Source organism: Aspergillus pseudonomiae (assembly GCF_009193645.1).
Source record: "Aspergillus pseudonomiae strain CBS 119388 unplaced genomic scaffold BDV37scaffold_100, whole genome shotgun sequence".
In the NCBI taxonomy this organism is placed as follows: domain Eukaryota; kingdom Fungi; phylum Ascomycota; class Eurotiomycetes; order Eurotiales; family Aspergillaceae; genus Aspergillus; species Aspergillus pseudonomiae.
Genome location: NW_022476092.1, coordinates 27,322 through 50,179, shown reverse-complemented (window position 1 = coordinate 50,179; position 22,858 = coordinate 27,322). Strand labels below are relative to the sequence as shown.

General features: G+C 49.6%; 7 protein-coding genes across 7 annotated transcripts; 4 read left to right on the top strand and 3 right to left on the bottom strand.

The window, feature by feature from the left end:
* Nucleotides 1-136: 136 nt before the first annotated feature.
* BDV37DRAFT_7185 (putative GPI-anchored cell surface glycoprotein) lies at nt 137-3,521 on the bottom strand. The gene is made up of 3 exons (XM_032091103.1): nt 3,364-3,521; nt 3,168-3,235; nt 137-3,114 (listed from the first exon to the last, which is right to left on the bottom strand). Coding segments are annotated over exons 1-3 (2,862 nt in total). The 5' UTR covers nt 3,365-3,521; the 3' UTR covers nt 137-321.
* Nucleotides 3,522-4,112: 591 nt separating this feature from the next.
* On the top strand, nt 4,113-5,427 carry BDV37DRAFT_261059 (putative oligosaccharyltransferase subunit ribophorin II). Its single transcript, XM_032083276.1, has 4 exons — nt 4,113-4,348; nt 4,424-4,622; nt 4,674-4,958; nt 5,009-5,427. The coding sequence occupies exons 1-4, from the start codon at nt 4,203-4,205 to the stop codon at nt 5,246-5,248; spliced, it is 870 nt and encodes a 289-aa protein (XP_031936580.1). The 5' UTR covers nt 4,113-4,202; the 3' UTR covers nt 5,249-5,427.
* Nucleotides 5,428-5,532: 105 nt separating this feature from the next.
* BDV37DRAFT_261057 (uncharacterized protein) lies at nt 5,533-6,482 on the top strand. The gene is made up of 2 exons (XM_032083275.1): nt 5,533-5,869; nt 5,975-6,482. Exons 1-2 carry the CDS (start codon nt 5,650-5,652, stop codon nt 6,361-6,363), a joined length of 609 nt encoding a protein of 202 aa, XP_031936579.1. The 5' UTR covers nt 5,533-5,649; the 3' UTR covers nt 6,364-6,482.
* A 3,747-nt stretch (nt 6,483-10,229) lies between these two features.
* On the bottom strand, nt 10,230-11,755 carry BDV37DRAFT_261054 (putative short chain dehydrogenase). The gene is made up of 3 exons (XM_032083274.1): nt 11,388-11,755; nt 10,980-11,318; nt 10,230-10,809 (listed from the first exon to the last, which is right to left on the bottom strand). The coding sequence occupies exons 1-3, from the start codon at nt 11,601-11,603 to the stop codon at nt 10,498-10,500; spliced, it is 867 nt and encodes a 288-aa protein (XP_031936578.1). The 5' UTR covers nt 11,604-11,755; the 3' UTR covers nt 10,230-10,497.
* Nucleotides 11,756-14,373: 2,618 nt separating this feature from the next.
* BDV37DRAFT_7139 (uncharacterized protein) lies at nt 14,374-14,824 on the top strand. The gene has a single exon (XM_032091097.1). The coding sequence runs from the start codon at nt 14,480-14,482 to the stop codon at nt 14,708-14,710; it is 231 nt and encodes a 76-aa protein (XP_031936577.1). The 5' UTR covers nt 14,374-14,479; the 3' UTR covers nt 14,711-14,824.
* Nucleotides 14,825-15,353: 529 nt separating this feature from the next.
* On the top strand, nt 15,354-16,331 carry BDV37DRAFT_275410 (uncharacterized protein; the record flags this gene model as incomplete). Its single annotated transcript, XM_032085394.1, has 2 exons — nt 15,354-15,394; nt 15,428-16,331. The coding sequence occupies 2 exons, from the start codon at nt 15,354-15,356 to the stop codon at nt 16,329-16,331; spliced, it is 945 nt and encodes a 314-aa protein (XP_031936576.1).
* Nucleotides 16,332-21,836: 5,505 nt separating this feature from the next.
* Nucleotides 21,837-22,717, bottom strand: BDV37DRAFT_287742 (glutathione S-transferase family protein; the record flags this gene model as incomplete). The annotated part of the gene is made up of 5 exons (XM_032088157.1): nt 21,837-22,134; nt 22,199-22,323; nt 22,384-22,554; nt 22,609-22,631; nt 22,690-22,717. 5 exons carry the CDS (start codon nt 22,715-22,717, stop codon nt 21,837-21,839), a joined length of 645 nt encoding a protein of 214 aa, XP_031936575.1.
* Between the last annotated feature and the right edge of the window lie 141 nt (nt 22,718-22,858).

Below are 22,858 nucleotides of genomic sequence, written 5' to 3'. Positions count from 1 at the left end.
AAAAAAAAAAAAAAAAAAAAAAAAAAAAAAAAAAAAAAAAAAAAAAAAAAAAAAAAAAAAAAAAAAAAAAAAAAAAAAAAAAAAAAAAAAAAACGCCCGTGCAATTGCCTGCCATGTCTTTGAAAATTTCCGCTATGCTTAGTTCCGATGACCGTTCATAACGCCGTGATAGTTCAAATGTCTAATGAATCAGGGTGTGTGTGACTTGGGGTCACTTGAATAAAGGATTAAAGTGGTTTTAGAAAAGGGCTAAGAACGTATGAAGGGAAAAGAAACGTTGAATGGAATTATCGTATTCTGAGGGTAGCAGTGGTCCAACCGCTAGTGCGGTTTCGCGGCGGAGCTAGAAGCTTGGCTGGAACTTGGCTCCTCCGGGTTATCGGGGTTAGCTTTCTTGCGCGCGTTGGCTCTGCGAGCCCTTTCTTCTTTGTGGTTCTGGAACTCGGCCATTAATGCTGCTGCGGCGCGACGACGAGGACGTCCGCCGGGCGTTGTGAGCGAGTTCTGGTCAGCCGAAGGGGGAACATCGGGGGTAGAGGTGGGAGCGGCGTTGCTCGTTTCCTTCTGTCCCTGTTTCGGGGTGGAGAGCTTGAGGAGGCGTCTGGGGGTAGTCGTGGGATTAGAGGGAGTGATTTTAGGGCTCTTGGAAGGTCCGTTGCTAGCGGCGTTGTCACCGTCTGCCTCGATTGCGGAATGGGGGCGCTTATTCGGTTTGGTAGATGTGTTAGTCGTGTTGGAAGCAGAAGGAGTTGCCGGCAATTCACGTTTCGAGAAGATCAGTTTGAGTTTGAGCGTCTTGGGCTTTTCGGATGACGGCTCTGGTTCAGTCGGGGCCGCCGCCGGTGCTCCTACTGTGTTCTTGCGTCTTCTCTTAGGCTTATGTGTACTCTCTGTGGTGGATTCGTTGGTCGAAGGAGCCTCGCTTGGGATAACGGGCTCCGTACGTCGTCGCTTCCGGGACGGCCTGTCCTGCTTCGAGCTCTTCGCGGCAGCTGGGGCCGGAGCGGGAGTCTCAGACGATTGCGAGCTGGCGCTCTTGCTGTGCCGGCCGATCAGTGCCTCAATCTGAGAGACTGACATCGACCTGTCAACGGCGATGCCCTTCTGCCGGGCTTCCTCGCGGGCCTTGATCTTAGCCCGTTCGTGATAAACGTCCTCCATCATGAACGGGAAATTGGTGGCACGAGGCAGGTTACGCTCTCCAATACGTGGTGGAAAGCCAAAAATTCGGTCCTTCTCGGACTGTTCCAGGGACCTTAGGCGCACAGGGGGCTCGGGAAGCTGCGTGTCCCCGTACGTGTTGTTGGGCCTGTACCACTCAAAATCAGGGCCAACAACGACGTACTCCTCTCCGAACTCGTTGATTTGACCTGTGTGCATCCAACCGTCCTCGTCAGTCCACTTTTCTGTAGTAGGTTCGTCATCCGAGGGTTGCCTACTCTCTCCCTCAACCACCGCCGCAACTGCGGCAATTTCCGCATCCCCTTTGCCCTGGTACTCCTTTCGCAGTTCTTCGAGCCAGGTGTCAGCTTCAGGCGCCGGCACAAAGTCGTCTGACACGGCTGCAGCGGCCAACTCAAATATCCGGCGGGCAAAGGCGTCCACATCTGGCTGCGGGGTGGCAGATGGCGCCTGCGTAGTTTCTGCTGGCGCTGTCTTCGGCTCCTCAGCATTTTTCTGTTCGCTGGGTGCCTTGTCGCACTGTTTCCCAGCCGTGGACGAGTCCGCCTTTCCAGGCGTTTGGGCCCGAGGCCGGCGGAAACGCCGTTCTGATTCGAGGGACTCTAATGCCCTGATAGTGGGCTTGCGGGCCCGGCCGGACATGCGAGCGCCAGTGGAGGTAGTTGTGGAGAAGCTTGTAGGTGAGGCCGGTGTGTCCATTTGACCATCCAGACCAAAATTGTTGCGATACATATCCGTATCATAATCAAAGTGATAAGAGTCATCGTATACACGAACGGGCGTTCCTTCAACGCTGTCAGCGATTTCATTGCCATAGGAGGCTGACTCGAGCGTTTTCTGAACAAAAGACTCGAGAGACTTGCGGCCCAAGCTCAGGGTGACTGTATTGCTCGGTCTCTTGTTTGCTTGCTGAGGCTCCGAGCTGTCCTTATCCGAGTCCTGAGACGCAGATTTGCCGGAGTCTTTGAGAACTGGCTTGCGGTCTTCAGCATCGGTATTGGTCGAAGTATCTGCTTGAGACGATTCATTCGCTAATTGCGAGCGACCTGCCTTGGCTTTCCTGGCAGACTTGCGGTCTCTGCGACGGGATCTGGTTGCTGTGGTGCTCGGGGTGGAGACAGGAGTCTGCTCAGCTGGAGTAACTGGGTCTGCAGTGCCGTTGGCTTGGGATTTGGCTGCTTTGGACGTTGAATTCACAGGGGGCGTCGATTCTGGCTTGACACGAGGGGTTGACTTGGGCACTTGCTCAGCTTCAACACTCTTAGACTTGCGGTCTTTGCGAGAGACTGGAGTGGAGAGGCGAGTGACCAGTTTAGATTTGGGAGTAGCTTTTTCAGTGCTCTCAGGGCCGTTCATCTTAGCTGGGATAGACTTCCTAGTCATGCGGCCGCTGGACACTGCGGCACCCATGGCTGGAGATTTGGAGTCGTGTTTGATGTCAGATTTAGGGTTGTTCTTATCGGATGCCTCAGCTGGTGTAGTCAAGGTCTTTCGCCTGTCTCCAGGCTTTTTCTGCAGATACGTGTGCAGGGTAGATTGTTCCGCTTGAGATTTGCGCTTGGGGTTAGATGTGGAGGTAGGAGTGACAGCTTGGTCACCCGTGGAATCAGGCGCCTTGACAGCGTCTTTGTCGGCTTTCTCAGACTTGCGACTACGACTACTCTTCCTCGAGGTACTGGCAGACGGCTGGCCGGAGAAAGATGCGTTCTTCTGGCCCGGAGTCTCGGCTCCTTTGGACTGGGGCGTCTTTTCGTAGTAATTGACAGAACGGTGTCTCTTCGCGCGCTGTGTTGAGGACAACGCCTCTTCAAAAGAGGAAGTGATCGGAGTTGGAGGGAGAGACACTGCCAAACGAGACGGATGTGAGGTGGTAAGTTCAAGTTCTCGCGTTGCTTTCCTTGAAGCGCGGGAAGAGCTTCGTCGGGAGTTTTTCTTTATGGCTGGTCAGAGACAATGCAGACAAAGAGAGGCAGAGAAACACTTACAGATGCCGAATCCAGGAGCGAAGGCGCAGGAGAGGCCTCTCCCCGAGTAACAGAAGATCTACCAGCCACTTTGGTTGTTGTCAGCATTGAATACGAAGGAGTGAATGATTTGGCAACCCCCGCCTAGGGTTGACTGTGCACTGAGCCCTAAGCAAACAAGACGAACAACAACAGCAGTCTCAAACAGTTGTCTCACTTTTTGCCGTTTACAAGCAGTTCCCTTTATTCCAGGCGTTTCCTCAATAAACAATAGTCCCACCGCTTCCTAGCAAAGTTCGACCATCGGCACTTCCGATGCGAGGTTTACCGGCTCACAAGGATCAGCGGGGGTATTGTTGGTTCTTTTGGATCGCTTTCTCGACTAGCTTATTTTCGCGGTACAAGATATCCTGTATATTCCTGCGTTGCAAGGCGGAGTCAGTGAACTGTGCTAAACTGAACAACTGGTTCGGAATTGGACCCAGGCAGGCGCGGCAACTCCTGGAAACACCAGAACGCCGTCCAACCCCGGATATGTGTGCATAAGAGATATAAAACGTCTCCTGACGTACCAATAAGCGGGATACAAGAGAGCGATAGTGGCCAGGACGACTTCCAAGACGGTGTCCGAGGGTTAATCACAGGGTGGCTCGTCGGTGTAGCGGAGGCGAAGGAGTTCTAACGTCAGGCGTACTGCAGTCGCAGGGGCGCTCCCGGTGCTAGAAAAACACAAAATAAAACATTATGCGAAGGTAAAGGAGCGACTATCGGGATGTTTGACGATTTAGCGGGTTGTCGCAGTAGTTGAAGAAGCCATCAAGCCGATCGTAAGGCGAGGAAGAATTGTTTGGCAGGCCGACTTGAAGACTCCGGGAAATTAGGGCTTGCAAAGGCGGAGGGTCGGTCACTGGACCGCAGCTTGCCCCAAAGCCGCGGGCGCTTATCTTAGCGTTTCTTCAGCTTGCGTCCGCAAGTCGACGTATTCAGGACACCTACGTCGCAATTGTTCCACTCCGTCCAGCTCGGTTTGTTACAAGTGTCTATCTGTCAATCAGGATGCAGTTGTGGAATACTGTCCTCCAGCTCAGTTTGCTGGCTTTTACTGCCGCCCCGACCGCAGCGGCATCCGCGTGGGGGTTTACTGATGCCACCGTGTCAGTTCAAACCAAGGGCGCTGGAGTCGGTTCTGGATTGAAGGAAACGTGCGTAATCGGTTTACTACTCTACAGCTTGGCTTTACTCAATAGAAATTGGCTAACTTCGACCGAATTTGACAGCATCCCCGACAACAAGGCCCTCACCAAGCCCGTCTCCCTCGGAAGTGCCGACACCTTGAAGGTGACCCTCACGGCCCGCGAAGGCAGCTCCGGAAAGCGCGCGCACCAAGTTTTCCTCCTCCTCCAAGACCCAGAGACCGGACTAGACATCTCTTATCCCTTCGATGTGAAGGAAAATGGCAAATCGAAGGTTGAGCTGGTACGTGCGGAAGGGACAACTGTTATTTGGCATGGCTGACGCTGGCTTTAGACTCAAAAAGACCTCCCGGTTCAATTCCTCTCCTTGACCGAACCCCTTGATGCAAAACTCTTGATCGGATCTTTTGGCAGCGCCGAGGCCTACAATGGCGCTGCATTCAAGTTGGCCGTTACCCGGAACCCCGATCAGCCAGTCCCAACTGTTGAGGTCTCGAGATACGGAAAGCTTCCTGAGATCCACCACATCTTCAAGGAGGATCCCCAAAGCCCGCCGATTGTCATCACTCTCGCGTTTGTGGCGATGGTGCTTGGCACTCTTCCCGTTCTTGCTGGTGTGGTAAGTGTCGGTTTACTCTCCTTCAGCCATTGCTAGTCTAACTTGTCCAGTGGCTATTCCTCGGCGCCAACGTTTGCCACCTCCCCAAAGCTTTGAAGGCATCCCCCGTTTCTCACGCTGTCTTCCTCGGCTCTCTTCTCTCGATCGAAGGGATCTTCTTCCTGTACTACCAGTCCTGGACCCTCTTCCAGATCCTTCCTGCGGTCGCCGTGGCTGGCACGGTCGCATTTATCAGTGGCAGTCGCGCTTTGGGTGAGGTGCAAGGCAGACGCCTTGATGGTCTTCGGTAAATCCGGCCGGTACTGGATTTACTGGCAAAGGTGTCGATGCGACTGAATACTGCCTTCTGTTTTGTGTTCTAGATTACTGTATCAGCCTCGGTTTCCAGCATGTGTAGCAGAGTTAAGCAAGCCAATAGAACTGACACGCACCTTGTATTTCTGAGAATCAATGCAAATCCCTAGCCAAAGAGATCAAAACACGATTGAAACAGTAGAATGCAGTAAAACAAACCATTATTTGTCGCATGGATGGCTGACGTCACCCGAGGCATTGACCAATTCGGCTAGTGAGGTTTCATTTCCAACATCCGCAAAACCAAAAGCTCTCTCCGCTGCTCCACGCCTCAAAACATCGACATTGCCGATTCCCACACCGCATACGCTAGCCACAAGGCATCCGGTACCGATCCATGGGTTCCTCATCTTCGAAGCCCGTGAGATCTGCCGCCCAGGCGGTCTCACGGCGCCAATACCCTAAGCAACCTTCGCCTTTGCCATCCACACCCAAGCCACCGTCTCCCAGTCCTGCTTCAGCAACCCGTCCGCAAAAAGAACCGGAAACAAAGACTCCTGCTCCCACCGGCCCAACCTATCATTCCAAAGAACAGCCGTCTCTTACAAAATCAAACGGTACGTGCATTATCCTAGGACAAGCCACCGGCGGACCCTTTCCCTCGTCCTTTCAAAGAAGAGTAAAACAACCCCAGCACAAACTAACAAAAAAAAAAACCGCAGCAATCGACCTCGACGGCCGAGATCCCGATTTCGCCGCCTCCCTCCGCGGAATCGGCCCCGTCAGCCCAGCCCCGACCCTATCCAACTCCAGCACATTCGCCCAACGCGGGGATTCTGTACAAACCGTCTTTCCCCGGGCGGCGAATCCGGCTCTGCTGGTGGTCACCGCGCGGCAAAAGATTGCCAAGGCAGCGGAGCGCGAGGTGGAATTGGTCGGACGACCCGGTTTTGCGGGACGGGAGTATCTGGATGCGTTGACGATTCGACAGGCGCTGTCGATGCGGGATCGGCAGGGTCTGCCGGCGGGGGAGATCGAGAGGCTGTTACGGTTGAAGAAGGGGGTTGTGGACCGGTTGGGGCAGAAGGGGGTTGTTTCGGAGGTTGGTTGATTGGGCTGAGTCGGGGATGCTGGGACTTGTATATTATTGTATAGTATGAGCTACGATACTGAGGCGTTTTTAGTTGGGTGTTTTTAGTTGGTGATATCTCCCAATCCAGAATTATGTTGGTCTAGCTTGTAACGGAGTACTACAAGACCACGTACATATAATCATTGATGAAGAGATCTATGTAGGAGTATCGAGGTGGTGTCCCCGCGAGATAGATACAGAGTACAACACCAAACAGCGCGCCATCAAAAAGTTCATGACGAATCCCAAGAATACGGATATTGTGGGTCTTCATTCTTCAGGGGCTCAGCCAATAACACGGATGAAATTAGAATCTCCTTTTCGACGGGTCGTCTGCGGAAGTAGTATCCGAACAATGTCGATCTACCTACCTCCGAGTACTACTCGTACTTGACCGTAAATTCTCGGTGCGAGAATCTACAAGAGAGAGAGATATATATAGATGCCCGCTGTTACTTGAAATACTCCTCGAACTATTGTACTCGGTACTGAGAACGATATGCACTTGTCGGATGCTGTGCGCAGAACCATTTCCTTTAGTCAGGGTCACAGTGCTTTATATATAAACCCACGCAACTCACCACCAATGGCAATTTGCACATCCAGAAAAGTCCGGATACGCTAACAAGCTATAAAAGCCACTGTACCACGAATTAACCACCAATACAGCGAGAGAGTCATCAAAGAGATTACAACTTTATGTACCCGAAATATTTAAACAGCTATAGGTATACTCGCCACAATAGTTCCGTATACTTAGTGAACGTACGCAGGACAGACTACCCCGAGTATTTTGATCATATGATGACAAGCCCTAGAGCGATCCACCGGCCTGGAGGGTATTCACATCTCTCCATGCGAAGAATGCCCCATCTTTGGTTACAATTTCGACCAGTCAAGCACCGACAACCGAAGTAAACACTCGGGCTCAAATCATCGACGACAGCATATCCCCAGCAATGAGACAAGACAACCTAGAGCCAGAGATGTGCTCCCGTGCATTCAACTATACACGGAGGCTATGGAAGAATTCACACTATTGCTATACATGTTGCTGGAACGATAAAATACTTATGTGAAATTATATGATAACATGATTCAATCTCATAGTAGTATCTTGCAGCAATGGCTAGAAATTTTGCCCGTCGTGGGACCTATGCTTCAAATTTAACGATAAAGTCACGGAGAGAGAATTCATATCAACCGGGAGTTTCTTGTAGATCGAGTTATTCTACTTCCGATATGCGCCTGTCTAGTGGCGTACAGATTCTAAACGCCTCGTGGGTGTGTGAATGTCACAGTGCTATAATTATAGTACAGTGTGTGCTCTAGAAATGGAGTATTACCACGGGAAGATGTAGTACCTACCTGGTTGCTGATCGAACGGGAATGCAATGTAAAGATGTGTCTAAACGCAGGTATCATCATATGGGAAAATAGTTGGAGTGTGGACGAAATGGAAAGCCCATGTGCTAGGGTACTTCTGTGATGGTTATTTTATTTCTATGACACTCGGATGGTTTCTACAATTCGATGACAGATTGTGTCCTTCCATTAAAGACTGAGTTATACATCCTTTTGAGTGTAGACGGTGTCTACAGATAAGTACACTTTCCTGGATGCGGGGTGGAAGTTTGCTATGAGATAGGTTTGTACCAGAGTATGTCTGGCATTCAGCGATATAATCTACTCAAGGTAGGGATTGAGACCACTATTCGCAGATTTTTCTGTACAGGGATTTGAACACTTATTAATAAACCGGCAATGGACAACAGAGAGGGTGGTTTCGGTGTCTGTGTGCCGCAATTATTCTACGCTGTTGATCTGGTTCACTATGTCATTTTCTAAGGATCCTGATAGGTGGTGGCCTGATTGTGAGGTGGTATGTTGTAGAGCGAGTAATGGATAGTGATTCTAGGTTGGCTCACGGTCAGATCGCTGGATTCTTACAGATGCTACAAGTAATTGGAAAGGGCAAGTCCACAAGTAGTCAAACGGGAATAGCCCACGGAATAGCAGAGCGCACAGAAGAGGATGAACATTCCTGCATACAGCCATGAATTACCCATATCAACCTCTAGTTATGCTTACTAGAGTATACAGAAGAATACCCCGAATATTTTGGACAGAGATGTTTCAAGGCCACGCCTCTTTCATCTAGAAACTGCGGATACCACGTTTCAAACGCCTCCACACAGTCTGATAGGGACCGACTCCATCCGTCCTCTCCTTCTCCTATTTCAAGACGCACTGCCTCAAAGTCAAAGGTACATTCAACTTCAGGAACACATCGAACCACGAGATCACGCCCATTCAGGCAATTCCGATAGATCCCACGACATCCCACGCCCATATTCAGGTATTTCAGTCGGTGTGTATAAGCAGACGTCTCGCTAACAAGCCCCGGCATGGTGAACCTGCCTCACGACATCAAACAAGGCACTCGTAGTATCAGCATCGCAGATTGATGTGTTGTCAAACCTAGATCTGACTCATAATGTATTGGTCCGCAGAGATCGAAGACACCCATCAATCTGCCCATTTGTTTGGATAACGACACCTATCCGATGACGTCGCTAAGATCAAATGATATGCAATCAACGCACTAGAACATCTCATAGATGCTCACGGGAAGACTTCGGCGTCATTTTGGGCTCCGGACAGATAGAAAACCCCTATAAAATCACATCATGCTATATAGGGTTTAACAAACTAAAATCGAAGTTTAGGATGGGGATGGTCCCGAGAACAACCGAGAGCCAAGTCGACTTCCGGGTCGAGTCGAAACAAGGTGATCCACGTGAACAGGATTTGAGCCTTACCACGACCGCCAACGTGACGTCCTCATAGATCGCCTAAAGCAGTAAGCAACCACTCAACGAGACGAAACGACAAGTCAGCCTGCATCCCTTACATAAAAGTCGAGGATTAGGCATCAAAATGTGAGCCCTATCTCTCCCTCCCGGTCATGCGTTGGTTCCCCTTGGCCGGGCGAGAGCCTATTAGATGACTTACAGAAAGATGTAGGTACCGCTATACCAACTTCGTCCCATGATTCTTACCCCAGGATTTCAAATCCAACTACGTCTGTAGACAGCCCCAAACGGTAATCCCTTAGACACTGAACAATCCACTCAGTGGCGGACGGAGAGAAGTAAGTCAGTTCTGGCAATCCCGGGACTTTATCCATCTCATTTATTTTTGATCGGAGAAGCGGTCATGAAGACATCATGCATCCTTCACAATTGACGATAATTGGACAGGTACAGACATGGCCCGTATCTGGACCGTTGGCTCCAGCTGAGCGGCAAAAGGAGACAGTACTCCATACGTTGAACAAGGTGATTGATATGACTGTATCTCGCGGTTTAGCTTGGTCTCGATAGCAGGGATCTTGATGTCATGACAAGGACAACCATGGATACGACCACGACGGCGCGCGGTTCTTGTGGTGCGGGATGAATGTGGGGAAAAAGTTTGACTTTGATGGGTGGAGATTCCCCGGATGGACAATTTCTTGGCGGGTTGGTGTTGTTAAATGAATTAAATGAACGGTCTCGACGCGTACTCGTTTGCCGGGAACTCGGAAGCAACATCCCTGTCTCCTCGACTGTTCATTCGTAGGAATCTGAATAACGCCGCGCAAGTGGTGCTTTAGTTCAGAATTGTCCAGTGGGTCATGTGCGAACATGCGCATCATTAATCCATATATGGTCAGATCTGGCACTAAGTGGAAGATGATTCATGCAAACTTACTTAACGTTACTTCGTTAGTTGCCAGCCCAGACTCTACAAGGATTACCCTCCGCAACGTTCATCGTCAATCATACTTTCGCTTCTCTCAGGCGGACTGTTCACTTGTTCCAAATTAAGTCTCATGCATTATGTATAGGTACAATGTCGCTCTACTTAATCGACTAAGACCTGATCCAGTAACTGCAACGCTGAAACACCAACTGAATCTCGTCCTATCGGCCAAAACACAAGAATCATGATAAGACCATCAATTCCAAATCCGATCACGCTTGCTTTCCCGACGCCATGCAATAGAAATGAGAATAGGAAAATAGAGTATGCAAAGGAAAAAAAAGGAAAGAGCCATCCAAATGTCATCTACCAAGCGGCGTGACCTCCGTCCATGCGTAGATCGCTTCCAGTCATGAAGCTGCTGGCGTCGCTGAGAAGGAAGACGGCAGCGCCACGGTACTCGTTAGGGGTAGACAGACGTCCGAGCATGTTATGCTTGGGCCATTCCTCGCGACGCTCCGGGAACTCGACGAAGAGCTTCTCAACCATGGCAGTAACAATATAGCCGGGCGAGATGGTGTTGACTCGAATGTTGTACTGGCCCCACTCCATGGCGAGGTTACGGGCAAGTTGAATCACGGCAGCCTTGCTAGCGTTGTAAGCAGGGCAAATAAGACCCTACGTGGCAGACCAGTCAGTAACTTCTCTGTAAGGTAGCAACCAATGGCATGAACAGAACGCCGGAGTGGCGTGAGAGGGATGTTTTCGTGCAACCCGACACTCGCAAAGACACCGAAAGGTGGGGAAACTTTTATTGAAGCAAAACCAACGGTAAGACGAGAACGTACCCGATTGGCAATAGTACCACTCATGCTCGCAATTAGTGCGATGCTACCTCCATTGCCGAAACGAATCATTTGCTTAGCAACTGCCTTGGAGGTCATGAATACACCAGTGACGTTGACTTCAAACATTGTGTTGGCGTCCTGGGCCGTATACTCGAGAGCTGGGGTCTCCTGTTGAATGCCTGCCGCAGCGACCAATCCATCCAAGCGACCCTCGGTATCGGCGATGGCTTCGATAGTACTGTCGAGAAGTTCGGTGTCACGGACATCAATGCGACGGTATTGCAGCTCCGTCCCCAACTCCTCCTTGGCCCGTTTTTGGATTTCGTAGAACTCAGGGGACTATCCCAGATAGAGAATTAGACTTTCTGTCCATGTATTGATGGATAACCCTTAGAAAGAAGCACTTACGGGTTCTGCTAGGCGGTCCAAGGCATATACCTTGGCCCCGGCCTCCAAAAGCGCTTCAGCCTGAGTCAGACCAAGGCCACGGGCAGCACCGGAAACACAGACGACCTTTCCAGCCAAGCTGAACTCAGGCATTCTGTTCTTGGAGCCGAGACAAGGGGCCGCCTGTGTGGGAAGGGCGACGGGGGCAATGTCGTTGGTTTCAATAGAGACAGACATTGTGCTGTTCAGGATACTCCGTAAGGCAAATGTATATCGGAGAGAAAGGTAGAATCAACTGAAGATAAGTGCAAAGCTCAGGTAGTGAAACTTGTGAATGGTTTGCAGCGACTGTCTTCACTAAGGTCGGTTGAGAAATGGAGCGCAGTAAGAGATTCAATTGATGATGTCTAGTCAGTCATTTCCACACGAGAAATGGCATACTTATATACTTCACGATGGGCATTGGAGACTGCCGGGGGGAAAGAATTACTCTGGGTCCGGGAATGTCAAGAGGCCTCATGTGAGCAGAGGAAAAAGTTGGTAAGGGAGCCAAAAGAGGAAGGCTGCGAGGGAGCCGTGAATGGTGGGTTCGGTCCAGACCCGGGGGAATGCATGAACGATGAAGACTTTGGGCCCACCATCAGTGGTCACTTGGTCTTTCTTCGTGGCAAGAAAGGGGAATGCTGATCACCACGTTTCTACTCATGAAATTGATATTCCTACCTTCATCCTGTTGATATCCTGGATGGGGCTATTCTACAACACTAGCACCCTACTACCATTGTCATGTTTCCTGTAAAACAAGTAAAACCACCAACATGCTACTTAGTGGTGACTCGATGAGCGTAGATATGTAATTTGAGATCAATCAAAGCCAACTTTGTTAACTTGGATGTTCGTATGATATCGCGAGCATGACGGGCTGATGACTACAATTTGATATCATAATTATCTAGATGCCCTACGAGGATCACTTGTCACAACCACGCTATCTTGCTCTGAGAACACAATGTTACCACTGAAAAAAAAATAAGATTAAACAGAAAGAAAAATAAAAATAAAAATAAAGACCAAGTACTAGATACCAGAGGATACATGGCAGTGGCAGTGGCGGACTCGGCTTTCTTGTTTGGGCAACCCGGCGCGGCGGAAGGAAGAAGCTCAAGGTGGGCCTTCAGGTGGGCGCTTCCCCAAGGTGTCGGTAAGTAGGCGGGTCGAGACCACTGGAACAGCTGTCGGGGCAGGTCACGGGGCTGTTCACCTTGTTCTGGAAGAAAACAGTGCACTCCTGGAACATTCGACAGCCCGCGCATCTGGGGATGTGGTCACGGGGTATCTCAGAGATCGCCTTGGTTTTTATTGCCAATCTTACCGCCAAGCTGCCGATCGAGGGAGGGACAGTACTTCGTAGGTTTGATCTCTTACTGGCAGTCATCAAACACGCAGATTGCAGGACGCAGAAGATGGCTCTGGCCAATTCCACGTCACTCCATGGTATGTCGAGTCACCCCTAGATATCCTAAGAAACATTGGATTTTCGTTACTAATCACAACTTTTACTGGTCTAAAATCTCTTTGAATCTGCCATGTTCAGTGATCCCTACTCATTGGAAGTTCGTAGTCTTGTTGCAGTACCTCCACTCTCATTGGCCACTTCGCCCGTCCGATTTTTCTATTTTCGATCTTTGGCCGTATTAAACATCCTGAGGCTCTGTATAGTGCAATTGGGATTTAATGCAGCTTCTATTGACGGTACTAGGGATATATACAGTAAACCGATCGCTCAAAGAAAAGAGATTGGTGGTATTGTGCACACAATACATACTAAATGGTCTATATTTAGGTCATATCATATGACAGTCACTTGATAATAGACATATACAGCCAACGTAATCATAGAGACATTAGTACTAAATTGGAGCAGCGATGGAAAATAGATTGATTTATCAGTTCGGCCAGCCGAGATGGATCCGCGACGGTACCGTGTGACCATCAGATTTTGGAAATTCGAATGTGGCGCATCGCTAACGCTCCCTTCGGAGGCAATGGAACACAATTCTCAGGCAGCTACTTACCCTTTTGGGAACTTCCGGGGAATTGTGTTGGAAATGACGGCCCCAGTTTTTTGGTTTCACTCGCTCGGTACTCCAGACCCAGAACCGAATCTGAACCCTTATCGTCTGTGCCTGTCCCCGTGAGCATCTTATACTTTGCGCTATTGATAGAAAGTCTAGGGGTTGATTTGACAATTGGAGTTTGTTTGTATGGAATTGCCCAATAATGGCTGCGGTTCACAACCGGCCCTAAGGACCACATCCCATTAGTTGACGCTCCTGCATTCGCCAGGGATTGGCTTTTTTTTTTAAAAAAAAAAATTCTCTTATCTTCAGAACAGCCATCTCAACCAATGGTTCCAGAATTGACCAATAGTCTTAGATTTGTTTGTGAATTTAGATGTTAGTGCTTGTTCGGAGATTGATCCGGCTGACATAACCTGCACCCTGGTGGCCTGTCTTTCAACCTGAGTCAACAATATACCTCCAAGTGATCCGGGTAATCCGATCCTGTCGGACCGATCCCTTGAAGAAAATATCCAATTACCTAAGACAGTGACATGCCTATTTCCCTGGAGACGATCCCCAGATTCCAGAATCCCCCAGATGTGGTCTGTGCCTCGGCCATCCCCCAGAGAACGGTCTCGATGTTTGAGCCTAACGGCAATAAGCCCAACCACTGCCCGTGTGACCAGCAGAGATTTGTCCACTTCCATTTGCAACTTTCATCAAACACTGAGCTTTGCATGCGGTCAGACTGATCATGCTTCACGACGGTGAACCCCAACACTACTTTTGACAACCCTGATAATCTATTACTGAGCGAAAGACCCCGCATATCATGCATTTGTTGACATGGCACCTATAATATCACATCTTCAATGCGGCTATACTAACTATACTACCATGGCCTCACTGGGCTATCATCAACACCCAATTTTAAGACTGTCCAGACTAGAGATGCAGATCACGCATCTTCCAATACCCTTTGACCTCAAATTCATTAATGTTTAAGGGTTTACCCCGCCTTCCCCTCAGACCTCAGATACGATTCAGAATATGACGCGTATTTGGCTTTCTAGAAGTCTCCACGACTGTCCAGATTGTGATCCCGGAGGAAGTCCGATCGTCAGGAGCCCTACGTATGATATGGGGCATTCCTTGGTATTGCTAATAGTGTTAAGCACAGTCTTTACACGAGCTTCGACGGGGCTAGGCCTTTGTTGCCTCGTCTCGAGGCCTGGGTTGAACCCTCCTGACTTATTATCAAGTCGCACTATGGTGCTTTGAAGCCCTTCTATTTATAAACTTACTAAGAAGATGAAAGGTAAAACTGACTTTCCTGAGTGGCAGTTGCTGGGTTCGATTGGGCCTATTTAGACTAAGGCCACGTTAAGTCTTTTTATCATTGTTCCCTTGATCCCTTTTAGGAACCTTGAACCTGCATATTGGAATTTCCACATCAGTTCATAGACTTGCTTCCATGCTTTACGCAATGACTGATATGGAGCCGTCATGTCAAGGTTGAGGTATAACCATCGCCTCATCCAAATGACTATCGAATTGCGATGACATACAAATAGCACAGCCAAAGATGTGGATTCTACGTTGAAGCAGTCTATTCGCCTCAAGATTCGAGTATGACTGGTGGGCTGTATAACGCAGCTTTGACTCGTTTTTGTGTATCTCAGAAATTAGGTTGGTAGTTTATCTTACCACAATAGACGATAGAGCTAATTTACGCAAGTTAGGTATCCTAATTTCACAGAATGTTCTCAGGCATTTTGGAGGATGACTTTGACTCATTAGGGCCATTTAAAGGATGCCTCATTATGCAGTTTCTGGAACTTATGGAAACTCGCAACAATGCAGACGCAGTAAACAAGATATAATACAAGCCATCGTTCATTATACCGGTCATATAACGGATGACATGGCAAGATCATGTTGTGACTCAGCCTCCCAGGCAGCCCCGTAAGGCAGACACTAGGCATCAGGCCCCCGAAGCCTCTTTAAATACGATATCCAGCCCGCCGTCATAACATATCCCAAACATCATCACATCATATTCACAACCATGGGTCCGCAAACAACTCCCAAATTTCTTCCCCCACAAGCACCGTCCGGAGCCAAATACCACAAAATCGACTTTGCAACCTCCGACCCCCCACTACCCGAGTACAAGGGCCGCTTCGCAGCAATAATAGACAACATCCTCACCCAAGAAGAATGCAACGAATTAATCCGTCTCGCAGAAGCAACAACTCTCACTCCCCAGTCGACCACACCCGTCTGGGAACGCGCCATGATCAACGTGGGTAACGGACGACAAAAACTGGCCACAGACACCCGCAACTGCGGGCGTATTATCTGGGACACACCCGAACTAGCGGAGAAACTATTAAATCGACTAATGCCCTTTCTCCAAGACCTCGACATCGATCGACTGGAGGACCGGCCCCTTGCCACCGGGCTCGCGGGCCGGAATAAGATCTACAAACTGACGAGACTGAATGAACGACTCCGGTTTCTCAAGTATGAAGGCGGGGAGTACTTCAGGCCGCACTGGGATGCGTCCTATACTACCCCCGATCGGAAGGAGAAGTCGTTTTATACAGTTCATTTGTATCTGAACGGCGACGGGGAGCAGGATCTCGAGGAACTGGTACGCGAGCAGACGCGGGTGGAGAAAGGAGAGGAGAAAGTTAACTTGGATGTTGGGGGCAAGTTGCTCGGGGGTGCTACGTCCTTTCTTCCTCGGTATGAGGAGAAGGAGAGGCAGCTGAGGGTTTTCCCGAAAATGGGGTCGGTGCTTGTATTTCAGCAGTACGATCTGCTTCATGGTGGGGATTCGGTGTTTCGGGGGACGAAGTATACTCTGCGGACGGATGCTATGTATGAGCAGTTGTGAGGATAGTTTACTATTGATTAATGTTGACCCTAATTTTTGAGGGGTTTGGTGAGAAGACAAAAGAACTGTCGCAGGTCTAGATTCTTTCAGAGCAAATGCATATCAAAGTAAACAATCCGGGAAATAAAGCAAGCGTCCTAATAATCACCGCTAAGCCACAGAAATTGTTAATATATGGATTGGACTCGATAAGTATCTTTCAGAATTCTTTTCTTGACTGGCACAAAGTAACAATATAAATCTGTAATTTCCCAAAACCCCAATACCAAGCTCCGCGCCAACACTTCAGTGCGACCAAGGGGATAGTACTGTTCCCCTACCCTTGGATAAATTCAAGCTGGATGACCCCAACTAAAGAACTTATACTATATAATTACTCTTGCACAATATAACCTAAGAGAAGTGTCATTTAGTCACCTATTTTCCCTTGAAGTTTCACAGGTGCTAATATGAGATAGCCTCACACTAGCTATTACTTATCCATATTCACTAATCATTCGCAAGTCCCCATCTTCGCTGTCATAGTGTCCATCTTCACTATCCATCTAGCACAGGTCGTATTAAATGCTATACAATAGTAACGAATCGGGCCCAAAGCCAAAGCCAAACCACTTAGTGGGGAGCTAGAGACTTGGTATCTGGTTCTACGATACAACCTGGAGAGGAACCTAGGAAGTAACTGAATTCCAAAACGCCCGTGCAGAAATCTAAATGGAGACTCATCCTGCCATTATATTACCCTCATCGTCCTTATCCTGAACAAGACGCAAAGAGAAATCTGGGCAAGACATGGGCTCCAAAGAACCTGAAACGAGGATACTTCTATCTCTACTATGTATAGTGACCTTGATAAACACTGTTTATTTATGGTCTGCATTCGAAGGGTTGCGTTCAATATAGCCCGCTCAGCCCATAGATATACAGTAATTGAAATTATATTCCCAGTCTTGACAATTCATGTGGACTAAGCAAGTATCTCTGAAGTCTAACCATTATCGTGTACAATTACGGAATTCTGTCTGCCGAGGATCCCAGCTAACTATGCCCCAGATGCACGCAATGATAATGATACAATATAGTTGTGTAACAATCTGTCCTTTTAACGAATCTAATTTTTCCAGCGGCCTGCGCATATCCTCTCGCTTATGTATTTACCTCAGCTACATATAGTTAAATGTTGCACACTACTTACTACTAGGATAGATAAGTAATAGATTTCCTTATAGTTCATTACTGCAGCTCCTACCTTCAGTCAGTCAACAAGTGCCCTAGAGTAGAAAGATCGTAATAACCAGCAACAAGCACAAGCGTATTTACAACTATCTTTGGGCCTAATCTGCAAGACTGGAATCACGAATCGGAAGCTAACAGATCTTTGGGGTCGTTTTAAAAGATCCCGTAGACATCTAGATATTCAAGCTAGAGCTCCTCATATACTACTATATTGTGTTGTTTTAAGACAGAGCTAGCACTAGAAGAATAGATATAAGTATCATATCGACAGCAGTCTACGGGAGACACAACTCATTGTCTATCTATATCTTCATTCCAAACACACACAAAATTAATAAACAACAGTAGGATTCTTAAAAACTATAGAGAAGGACAAAGCCTCGTAGAGATATACCCATATTAAACTCCATCATCGACTATATACCCAAGATCTATGTAGCCACGACAGGGAATTGAATTGGACGCCTGGGAGATATGGCATGAACGGCAACATGTCACGAGGATATCTAATTCGAGGCGTGTCTGATTTAGGGGGTCAATAGCCGCCACAGTGAATACCTATCATTAATGTTCATGATACTACGTCAAGACTAAGGGAACTGCACCAAGGAACATCGGGACTCATACCCTGATGAAGGAAGAAAAGTAACCAACTTTACTATTCGCCGTGTCTTTCCCGAGCCTGGTACCGGCCACAATCACGATGAGGCAAGGGCAGACAGTACTGTGCGCTCGTACAATGATCTCGCGGGCGTCGACTCCAGGATGTGTCAGTCTTGACGCTCTCAACATCGAAGGGTTCTCATGGCTGTGTCGCAGCCTCTCGACCTCCTACCTCTTCAGTGCATCGAAGATGTCGATGCGGTACACCGGAAAGGGTCGAGCTCCTTTAAGTAGAAGCGTCGCCGTCCTGGAGCGGTCGAGCCGCTGGGGCGGAAGGAAGGAAAGATTGCCTGTTTCAACCCTCAGCCCATCCCAGGAACGACCGTCTGGGCGAGAAGATCCTTCGGCTTGACCCGGATCAGCGATATCGCAGGGCATCCATCATATCCACGCGTGCGTTCACCAGCTTGCGTGTACTGCCTGGTCATCACACTCGTCTTACTGAGAAATATAATCAGGCATCGGATTATCATCGGAGGTCAGCGACCCTCTTGCCTCACAGGGTGGGGCGATGACACGACGGAGGGGGGAATGTCGGTGGAATGAGAGGTTGCATGATCGGACCGTCCGGATGGACATGGTGCGTCTCTCAAAAGCACGTTTGCTCGCACTTTTGATCGTTAGAATTGAATATACGAGGATATGAGGCTTCATACTACTCTCCGTATAACGATACTACTCGTTCTATGAGCTTAGCTAAGATAAGCACCTTTGGCTAAACTTAAAAATCACTAAGCCTCGTGAAGTCAGCGGATCAGGATCCCCTCCCGCGGCTGAGCTACTGGCAAGCCGCCGCCACATCTTCACGCTGATGGAGAATGAATCCGACTACAGCACGATCACACAAAAAGAGAACTTCAATTATGAGTCCTTACGCTAAAAAAGCCGCTAATCTAAACACAACGGGGTTGCTCGTTCTATCTATAGGGAGTTGGGAGAGAGACAATGTAGCCGGCGCGCTCCATGCGCGTTCTATCTAGGGCTTGCTCATTATGTCGTGGATCATTACAGAACAGGGGCTATTGGCCGTTTTGGGCTCGATGATGCACACTGGCACCGTGATGCAGTAATATGCGCACGCCGGCTTCGAAATTTGTGACGACCGCCCGGTGCAGCGGCGTCATGCCCTCCACATCCAAGGCGTCCAGCAAGGCCAGATTGGCGGCACAATGGGTGGCAAACAGACGCAGGAGGGCCTCCCGACGATGGATGACCGCACAGTGGAACACCGAGCAGCCCGGGCCGTCTGTGTAGTCGAGCCGAGCGCCGTGGGAGAGCAGTAGGCGGACGGCCGCCTCATGATCGCCCCGGATCGCGTGTGCCAGCGGGGTCAGGCCGTCGCTATCCTTCTCGTTACAGTCGGCGTTATGCTCGAGCAACAATTGGACAATGCCCCCATAACCTTCCTGCGCGGCGACGTGCAGCGGGCTTTTCCAGCTGGCGGTGGGCGCGGAGGCGGCGCGTGGAACTCCCGTAGGCCCGGTGTTGCCCTCGATGTGGTTCACCGTGTCTGGATGTGCCTCTACACCTATCAATGGGCCTCTGTTATCCCCGTCGCCCGACGACGACGATGTGACTGTGTCGGAGAGATGGGTATGTTCGGGCGTGGGTGGGAAGATGTGGTCCGGGATGAGGAAGGTGTCAATGTGGTCGGAGAACAGTGAATGCTCGGGTTCTTTGGTGGCGTCCGGGAGGATGTCCGATTGTAAGGTGAGGAAATGTGGTGCTGTGTCTCCGGCCGTACACGATGAACAGGGTTCAGATGTCGAAGCAGCTTCGGTCTGGATAGCCACGCTTTGTCGGAGCCTTTGCTGACAGCGTTCTTCGTGGGAAAGAGTCTTGTTAGCTGGGGAACGGTGCCCTGGGGTGGCCATTGGTGTGACTTACTTCGAAAACGGCGTTGTGCTAGACGGTTTTGCGCGCGGCGGCGGTCGACCGGGTCGAGGATGTCCATGGTGTTGATGTCTTCCATTTCGGGCCAATATCTCAATTGCAACAGTGACTGCTCGAGTCGATAGAGGGCCAGATAAGCGGCTCTTAGAGATCCTGGTGAGTGCGTACATGTACAAATACAAAGGTACCACCAGCGGGGGGCCCTATAGTGGTCGTGGGGGCCATGGTGGCGGTGCCGCGGTAGAGGCCGACCTCAGTCTCGTATCACCGCGCCTGTCAGCACGTCTGGACTGTTCTCTGCTCCATCAAACCGAGTTTGGCAAATGCAGGATCCGACCATGCAGAGCAATGGAACCGCTAACGTCTGAGGATAAAGGTGGATCATTTCCAACTGGCGATGATTCGCGAGAGTGAGGGTAAAAGTTGGAAAGCGATGTAACCCCGTGCGGGTATCGCAGTGGAATGTGCTCTAGAACGCGAATGAAATCACCTGCCGAACCAACATCCAGGGTAGCTAAGACTTACGAATCGTCCTGAAGTGGGGCTGACGGGATTTAGGCACGATCTCCAGGCCCGGAGAGCGAGAGGGCATTATCAGATTTTAGTTAGCAGGCATGCGAGATGACTGGTGGTGGCTAGTGGGTTTGGAGTAGAAGGGGCGAAAAATGAACGGATCCATTAGCCGCAGCTATAAAAGCTTGATATTATTACCAGACCCTCCTCGGCTTTCTCCCTCCCAATCCCACTCGCAGATCGTTCGAGAACACCATCTTCCTCGGGGTGAAAGATAGACACTCATGTTGATCTGCCGTCTGGCTTGAATCAACTGACCTGATCGGTGCAGGTTAAGGTTCTGGTGAACTTCAATTGAAGCACAAGCACAACGTGAGAGTGCCACCGCATGTGCCTGGTCGATCTGGAGTGGAATCCTGGGCGCCTTTGATGCGTCATGTAAATTTAAGTCTCGCTTCAAGGGTAACTCCTACGAACTACTAGGTAGCGCTAACTAGGGCTCACTAGGGCTAACTCGCACTAGTGGGAGTCCGAGCAACCGCCACGCATATACGACTAGCCAACGACAGGGACTGATCATCCTCCACTATCATCGCGACCAATGGCCATGATCGGAATAGATCCTACTTTATACAACTCGATGAGCGACACCGTGAAGGCAATCTGTTTAGGTTTCGGGACACAACTCACTCGCAGATAACTTTACTCCGTAAGCGAGATTGAGGCTTCGACGATGACCAGCACATGGTAAGACGGGGCCATCTCTTATCTCTCTGCCAGAGACTACCGGCTAAAGTCCTTCGGTTTCTCTCCGATGCTCCCCGCTAAGAATAGTACTAGTAATCTGACAAGTACTAAATCTTGGATGAAACGAATCGACGAATGACAGAAGGATGATCCCTTGCTTTGCCAAACTTTACTAAGCCTCGGTGACCAAGCTGCGTCCTCGTGCCCGATTCTGACAGGATCCGACGGGGATTCCTCGGCGATGATATACGACCACCACAATACGACCACCCCTAAGACGACACACCACACAGGAGCACGAGCGTATCGACCGTTAATGCACAGGATAATGTCCGCCAATCATACTAGGAGGATCCTACGGAAAAATATAGCCAAGAAACGATCTGCGTTGCTACTATTTAACCTGCGAAAACACTACTGCGTATTACAGGTTCGGCCACATCTCTAATCCGCCATTCAGGACTTCTCCTGACGCAACGCCATGGTCTTCTTCGTCGCTGGGCGCTCTGCCATGCTCTTCATCCAGGCTGTGTAATGCGGCAGCTCGGCGTTATCCCATTTCTGCGGCCAAGCTAGGTCTTTCGCCAGACCCCAGAGGTAAAACGACAGATCGGCATAAGTGCATTTATCACCGACCAGCCATCCGGTCCCGTTCTTGGCCAGGATACCATCTAAAACACGGGCCACGCGTTCGGTCTCGTTCTGAAACCGCTCGATGACCGACGCCACCTTCTCCGGGTGGTACATCATGAACCTGGTGGAGATTTTGTCAGTGAATACCGAGCTCGTGTGCAGGGAACTCGTCAGAGGAACCTTACCACACGGCTTGGCCGTTCGGTGGCCCGTGGCCAGACGCCTGGAAGTGAGAGAACTGGCGGGTCTGGTTCTTTTCGATCAAGGTGTCGTAGGAAATGAGGTGCTTCGTATCGTATTGTTCAACAAGCTGCGGGGGACAGTGTCAGGGCTCGTGGGGTATAAATGGGGGAACTGTTCGCAGACCTACGTATTCAGCGATGGCACCCGACTCCCACAGCGTCAGGTTGGTGTTGGGGTCGATAATGGCCGGCACGCGGCCGTTGGGGTTGACGCTGGTGAGCTCGATATCCTTGACCTTGTCGAACTGAATGTTCTTTAGCGTGTAGGGCAGGCTGAGCTCTTCGAGAATCTGGACGACCTGGTGAAAGTGTCAGCGGGGGGTAGTAGGTCTTCTGTTCTTTCTACGACATACCTTCCATGGATTGAAGGCCTCGCCTGTGAAGTTGTCAGTTTGTCTGCTGATGTCATCCAAGATGTGGGATATGGTACTGACCGGAGTAGTAGACTGTGATGGGCTCCATCTTGTGTGGTGCTGGTTCTCGGATGGCTAGAAAGGATGAGTATTGAAACGATTCTTTACTCTTAAACGTTGGATTGAGATTATGTATCTAGAAAGACCTCTCTCTAAAAGTACATCGATAGAGCATAGGAAATGCTCACGA